The 7,207-nt window shown below is 50.0% G+C and overlaps 1 protein-coding gene across 1 annotated transcript in view; it reads right to left on the reverse strand.

The window, feature by feature from the left end:
• arhgap29a (Rho GTPase activating protein 29a) overlaps window positions 1-7,207 on the reverse strand; it is a 48,424-nt gene continuing 41,217 nt past the window's right edge. The window contains exons 17-25 of the mRNA XM_076290193.1: window positions 6,701-6,829; window positions 5,258-5,359; window positions 4,591-4,754; window positions 4,125-4,313; window positions 3,849-3,986; window positions 3,187-3,419; window positions 2,599-2,914; window positions 2,370-2,478; window positions 1-2,240 (exon numbers count right to left, since the gene is read on the reverse strand). Coding sequence (XP_076146308.1) covers window positions 1,144-2,240; window positions 2,370-2,478; window positions 2,599-2,914; window positions 3,187-3,419; window positions 3,849-3,986; window positions 4,125-4,313; window positions 4,591-4,754; window positions 5,258-5,359; window positions 6,701-6,829 — 2,477 coding nt within the window. The 3' untranslated portion in view covers window positions 1-1,143. The remainder of the gene's footprint in view (window positions 2,241-2,369; window positions 2,479-2,598; window positions 2,915-3,186; window positions 3,420-3,848; window positions 3,987-4,124; window positions 4,314-4,590; window positions 4,755-5,257; window positions 5,360-6,700; window positions 6,830-7,207) is intronic.

The following is a 7,207-nucleotide window of genomic DNA, read 5'->3' on the forward strand; positions in this document are numbered from 1 at the left end:
CATGTGCCTTAATAATGCTGTAGAAGAGTTAAACCATTTAAGATAAGCAGAGGAATCCTTTTGATAATATTTTATAAAACATTGAGGGATATACAGTTTACATAGAAAATGCACTTACTTGAGCTTAATCAGTGGGGTCTGCAGATATCAAAAGTTGTTTTGTTTTGACATATAAACATCCTTATTGACCTTACTCCAGAAGTGAGCAAAATATATCAATATACATTGTACAAAACACCATATCATACATCAGTTAACTTTTTAATGTGTTTTGAAAAGACATTAAAGCCAATATTTAAAAAAAATAATAATAATGGAAGTTACGTCCCTCCCAAAGAATGATTCTAATTGTCCATAATATACACCACACATTTCAGGCAGCTATCCAGTAATGTAACTTAGACATACGGTTCAATACAAAATATTGTATTAGATTTTTTGATTATACAGCATATCAAATTAAAACATTTGTCCTTTGAATACTTGAACACAAGTAATACTGTACACATACAATAAAATACTGCATTACAAAAATGGTAGAAATGTACAAAAACAATTGGGGATGATTGGATTAAGCCTCGTAAGTGCATTAAAACAGTGGTGATAAAGTGACAATACACACAATAGTAACAGTTGAATTATTTTTGGCATAGTAACAGTACATTTTATACAACAGTCTAATATTCTCCAAGTGAGGTCAATTGCACAGTTTAGAAAGAAAAGGTTTCCACTCTGCCATAACTGTTTAGCAGTCCCATTTTGAATGTTTTGTTTTGTTAAAAAATACATTGTTCATTTTGAACATGTTGTTCATATTTTCTCTGTTGCTGAGCTCCATCTTGATAACACATTTCAAACTGTTTAACCTAAAAGAAGGAACTACGCGAAACACAACTGAAACTAAGTGCATACTTTTGAGTTTTTCAGTTCATCCACCTGGCTTTCCTCATCTAAGCCTGTAGACTCCAGGTAACAGGGTATATATTAACTATATATAACACTTCCGTGGTGTTCTCCTCACAGTTTACAATGTCTGTTCAGTTTTTTTTGTGATTCTTCATGTACAATATGACACATTTTTTAGATAACCAGGAACCTCTCAGCCACCGAACGTTGGCCAAGGAAACTGACTTGGGATCGAGGTCATACAAAATGGGCCTCTCGGTGCTCAAACTCTTGCAGCCGGCGTGAGCGGAGTCTCTGGTAGACGGGCTTGGCCTCGCTTTGGTTGAGCTCCTCCGGACTGGAGCTAGGAGACTGGGATGGGGAGTGTGGCTCCAGGCTTTGGGTCTCCGCCTCTGGGCACGGCCCGTCCACGGACACCTCGATCTCCAACACCTCCTCCTCCTCCTCCTCGTCATCGTCGTCGTCGTCCTCTGCGCTGTTCGCCGACGCCACCGGCCCTCTGGGCTTGATGGAGATCTCCGTGAGGGACTTGGCCCTGCCCACGGCGGGCGGCTTGTAGAAGGTTCCGGGGGGCGGCTGGAGAGTGCGCGGGGCACGGAAGGTGGTCGGCACTGGGCTGTACTCGCTCACGTTCCCTTCCCGCCTCAGCGGCCCGCGGCCCTGTCGACTCAAGCTACCCGTTCCGGTCATGCGCTCGGAGAAACGCATCAACGAGGGCACCGACGACGACAGCGGGATCGTCATGGCCGCGGTGGTGGTGGTGGTAGCGGGGACTGCGACCCCCGTGCCTCCGTCTCCCCCGGCGCTGGCGTCCTGGCCGGGCAGCTTGGCCACGATCATGGCCGTGCGCGCCGTGATGTCGTAGCGCTTGTACTCGCGGTCCCACTTGCGGCGCAGCGTCTGCGTGTCGATGTAGGTGCTCCGGTAGTGCGCCGTGCCGGACCGAGACTTGAGCCCTGACCGCTGCTGTGGCTGCTGCTGCTGCTGAGGCTGCGGCTCTTCCTCCGAGGCCTCCTCGATGGCCGCGTCCCTCGACTGGGCACGGGCCAAGGCGGCGGCAGCGTCGGCGGCGTTGCGGGCGTTCAGCAGCCGCTCGGGAGGCAGGCTGACGGGCCGGGACGACAGCTTGGACCGCGGAGGCCGCATCTGGACCCGGTTAGAGCCGGATGCAGAGCCAGGGGTGGGGCTGGTGGGCGAAGCCGTGGGCGAGGAGGACGAGATGGGGATGCAGAGGGAGGAGACCTGGGGGATTCGGGGGAACCGCGGCGAGCTCTGGATGTCCGGGGTGCTGGCCGATAAGAGCCCGTTGATGGTCGAGTCCACGGTATCCATGGCTGTCAAAAAAAACAAGAGACAAAACCTTAAGCAATCATCCCAAACACTACAGTGCTTTCAAAACATGCACCCATGCAACATGTGTTATCTATTTTATGGGCTCTCTGTGTACTACCACCAATACTGACCAGGTGCATATTCTCTCCCTTCAGTCCTGGCCTTGGCCTCTTTCACCTCATCCATCAGATGCGTGGAGGGGATCACTGAGGAGTGCCTCTTATACATCTTAGCATTTTGCTGCTGCAAACACACAGAAACTGTATCATCCCGATGGGCCTTGACCAGAAACTGTACTTCACCATCCAAAAGATCGGACCGGGGTTCGGCGCACGTCGTGGCCAGTGGGCCGAGACTCACCTCCTTGATGTCCACCAGAGACGTGGAGTGGCGGCTGAGCTGCCGCTCCTTCTCCTGGGCCGTGAGGCGCGACTTGACGGGCAGCGGCGAGCTCTCGCCGGCCGCGGGCGAGACGGGCAGTGGGCTGAGGGCCGCGTCGAAGATCATCTGGTAGTGGCGGATGAGGAGCTCCACGATGAGCGCCTGGTAGGGGTAGTCCACCAGCGAGGAGAGCGAGACCTCCGCGTCAGCCTGCCGCGGCTTGATGAGCGTGGGCCCGAAGATAATGCCCAGGTTGCTGGCCGTCATCTTGTTCTCGTCGGCCTTCTCTGTGACCCTGGAGTGGACAGGTGGTTGTTAAAACAACAAAATTAGGAGCCACACATGCACTTCAATCACCTCAATGAGTAATTGTAACAAAAAATAGTAAACAGTATGAGCAAAATGGTTTGTATGAATCTCTGTGCCCAGTATTTGTGAGACTGCCCTATTGTTATACCATTGCATGTGTCTGTATCCCAACTATGACTATGGGTCAAGCTTGGGTCAAGCAAAACAAATCACTTAGAGCAACTAGAAGGGAATAAAAATATTTATGTCCAAACATACCTGTGCAGGTGCTCGACCAGGAACTGCAGTGTTTTGTAGTGGGCCGGTGGCAGCTGGCGGAGCAGGTCGCGGATCTTGAAGAGGACGCGGTTCAGCTCCACGCTTACCTGCCGCGTCTCGGAGGCCAGCGACCCGCGCGACGCCTCCACTTCCTCCACGATGACGCTCTGGCTCTCCTTGGCCAGGCCGATGAAGTCGTTGTAGTAGCGGAACAGAATGAGTGGCTCGGGGAGCTGCACGGGACCACAGAAGATCACATATTAGCTTAGCAAACACTTAGCTTAATTATGGATGGCTTAAACCACAGTCATTTTGCAGTGTTTCCCACAGACTTGAATTCTATTTGTGGTGGTAGCTGGTAGTTTTGAACAAATCTGTTTAGCGTGGTTATGATGCCAATGATGTTTTCTTTAAACATGCATGCATGTCCGTAGAGAGACAGAGTGACAAGGAGAGACTGTGCAAAGGTGCACATAGCTCTACAATGAAAGGATTTCATCCAATTTAAATAGTACAATATGGAAAATCATTGTGTGGTTGTCAATGTTTATATTGTGGTGGGCCGCCACAAATAAGCCAATGTATGGGAAACACTGTTTTGTCCTCCATAAATAAATATCATAGTTATTTACAACAGAGAATGAGCCACCAAAGATGCCTACCTGTCGCAGGTAGAGCTTCAGGACATTGCTGATATCGTGGGGGTAGAGGTCTGACAGCTCCACCAGGTCCTTGCCATTCTCAAACGCCTGGCACAGCTTCTCCACCCGAGATTTGGCTCCGTTCACGCGGTAGATGCCCTTTGGGGGAAAAAACAAAACAAAAGAGCCTTTCACGTTCACTTGCCTCTCAAGATTTATCAATTTAGCAGCGTGACAGAGGCAGAGCGATGCCCAGAGGTGCATTTTGTTTGGGAAGATGGAAGATGTTGTTCATACCTTGATGTTTAGTGCCCTGTTCTCAATCTCCGACGTGCACTTCTTCATGATGAAAGGAATACCATCGGGGCTGTTTTTGGCCGCCTGCGCGAAGTCGACGCCAAACAGGTGCAGCTTGCCGTGCAGCTTCCTGTGACCGCACTGAATGGCCAGTGTTTCCAAGCACTTCTTATGGCAGGCCAGGGAACACTGAAGGAGGGGAGGAGAAAAAAAAAGAATTGTGGCACCAAAGTCAAGCAAGGACCTGAGTGTTGTGTAACGGGCTTAAAACAACGTCCACTTTTCTAAACATTCAAGAATGCTTGGAACTAATTTGATTTATGCAAATTAGAGAGAGCTAACTAAAAGGAGAGAAAAGGACCTTTAAAGAAGTCATTGAGTATGAGGGATGTGTCTGAATGGGAGTGTGTGTGTGTGTGTGTGTGTGTGTGTGTGTGTGTGTGTGTGTGTGTGTGTGTGTACTCACCTCCTCACACTCGGCTCCATGGAACACCACCAGGCTCTCGCACTCCCTGCACTTCGACGGAGCCCGGAGTTTCCTCAGCTTGTGTGTCTGGGCCGCCTTGGACATTTGCGCATTCCGGAAAGGTCCAGGGGAGCTGGCAGTCTCCGTGACCATTTCACTCAAGCCTGACAGCGGAGAGAAAAGACGAGCACAACAGCCTTAGCACCTCTCCCAGCAGACAACCAGGCAACGCTCCTCTCAACATTCCCATTCGCAGCGAGCGTCACTTCCAATAAAGGTGAATGAAACCCTTTTAGAAAACAACCTCTTCACAAAACCACCTCCTCAAAGTGCGTGACACAATTTCTTAACAGCATTGTTCAGTCAAAGAAAAAGTCTACACTATCCTTTCAGTGTGTGTGTAAGACTGTGTGTGTGTGAGTGTGTGTGTGTGTGTGTGTGTGTGCGTGTGCGTGTGCGTGTATGCGTAATGAATACCTACAACAGTCACTATAAAGGACATTCTTAAAATTCTACACTCTGTGCAGTCTCGTCTGCATATTTTCACACAAAGGACGTGACAACAAAAGGAAACAGCCAACTGATAGACACGCGTGCAGAAAAAAAAATGGTTGACCTTGCATGCTGCGTGTCATTTTCACCACACTGCAACCAAGCGGACACTCACCACCGTTGTCTGAGGGGGATGGGGGCTCCCTCTCGTCCAGGTCGTCCGCTGAGGACATAGTGCCCGTGGAAGGGGTCCGCGGCAGCCTCCTCTTGAAATCCCCTGGGACCAAACAGAAAAATCCCATGGTCATCCCAGTAGTAGTAGCAGCAGCAAGACACCTTCTTTGGCTACCAATATCCGTAAAGTGTATGTGTGTGTGTGTGGCAAACACTGTGAGGCTGTTGGGGTTTTTAAGAGGCGTGGGCTGATCTGAGGGGCGTGTTGTCAGATCAGGGGAGGAGAGGGGGGGGGGGGGTGTTATGCATGGGGATCATAGCCCAAGCAAAAGACCACTCGGCAGGGGCATCAAGGGTGATTCACACCTCTATTCACTAATCAATCCCTCCACCCTGCCTCCCAGACTGGCCGATAATGACCTGATTGAACCGCCCATCCCAGACATATCTGCCCCTGCATTCCTGGCATTCCACAGGATGCCGGGACAAAGCCGTCGTGAGATGGGAATATTAAAGGAGAGATCCTTCACAAACGGCCCAGATTTGTTGTTTAATGAAATCAGCACAAAAGGAGTTAATCAACATGAGGTGTCTATTAGACATTGGATTGGATATGCACCGAGAAATAATGTGCCACTTAGTTCTAAAAGGCTTAACACTTCTACTCTATGCAAACAGTCTGTTAGCATCTTTAGCATTTAATAGCATTGTTAATACTGAAGGAAATGAGCTGGTATTCAGTGTTGGGGTTTTTAAGTGATAGTTTGTCAAAAGATCAAGAGTGGTGGTTAAACCACAGGAGTATCTTCTACAGCAGATGTTGCATTTTCTACAGCCTGAGTTGCATTAGTGCTCAGCACATTTTTGCAGGGCCCAGAGCGAGCTTCCCCCGGGGGCGAGGGGAGGATGCCGCAGTACGTGATGCTCAGCATGCACGCTTGAGCCCATGACTTGTCTGTGTGTCATAACTGTCAGCAGGCCCAAACGACGTCAGTCAGCTCGGTGTTGATAGAGAGGCTTTGACGTGTGGAATGGTGGAGGTGGAGGAGGAGGAGGGACCCAATGGCAGCTGTGCACACCAACAGCCTCGGGGTGCTTACCAGATGAAAGATAGTGTTTGGGAGAGGGAGAAAGAGAGAGAGAGAGAGAGAGAGAGAGAGAGAGAGGGAGAGAGAGGGAGAGAGAGAGAGTGCGGGGCCTACCTGGGCTGAGAGAGAGAGAGAGAGATAGAGAGAGAGAGTGCAGGGCCTACCTGGACTGGCTATAGGAGAGAGAGAGAGAGAGAGAGAGAGGGAGAGAGAGAGAGTGCGGGGCCTACCTGGGCTGAGAGAGAGAGAGAGATAGAGAGAGAGAGTGCAGGGCCTACCTGGACTGGCTATAGGAGAGAGAGAGAGAGAGAGAGAGAGAGAGAGAGAGAGAGAGGGAGAGAGAGTGCGGGGCCTACCTGGACTGGCTGTAGGAGAGTCCATGGATCTGGACTCGCTGCTGCCGCCTGCACTCTCCGAGTCGCTGCACATGCCCCCACCCTGGTTCCCCGCTCCCCACGCTCGAAACGGGCCCTGTATCCTCAGAGCTGCAGCCACAAAACACACACATGGACCAACGTCAGTGTTACACAATACATAGAGGAAGTGAAGACCTTCAAACACAAATCTGTCAACATTGTTTTTTTCCCTACAACTTTTTCTTCACTACGACTTTTTTCCATCACCAATAGGTCATATGACCTTTAACGATTATCATCTTCGTGTGCACATTATCTAATCAATGGATCTATCTTCGGCCTCGGCCTCGGCCGCGTGCCAGGCCTCTAATCAATCTTTAATTATGTATGTGGCATTTCTGTCAGACTCCTATAAATAGGCCAGACCAAGAGCAAAGCTCTTAGCTCACTTTAAACAAGAGTTTGAAAGTGAGAGGGCAGAGAGAGAGAGAGAGAGAGAGAGGGAGG

The sequence above is a fragment of the Alosa pseudoharengus genome, unplaced genomic scaffold (assembly GCF_046254945.1).
Source record: "Alosa pseudoharengus isolate Yale_2024_CS ecotype anadromous, Long Island Sound unplaced genomic scaffold, YU_APseudo_1.1 YU_APseudo_1.1_scf_18, whole genome shotgun sequence".
Taxonomy (NCBI): Eukaryota; Metazoa; Chordata; class Actinopteri; order Clupeiformes; family Clupeidae; genus Alosa; species Alosa pseudoharengus.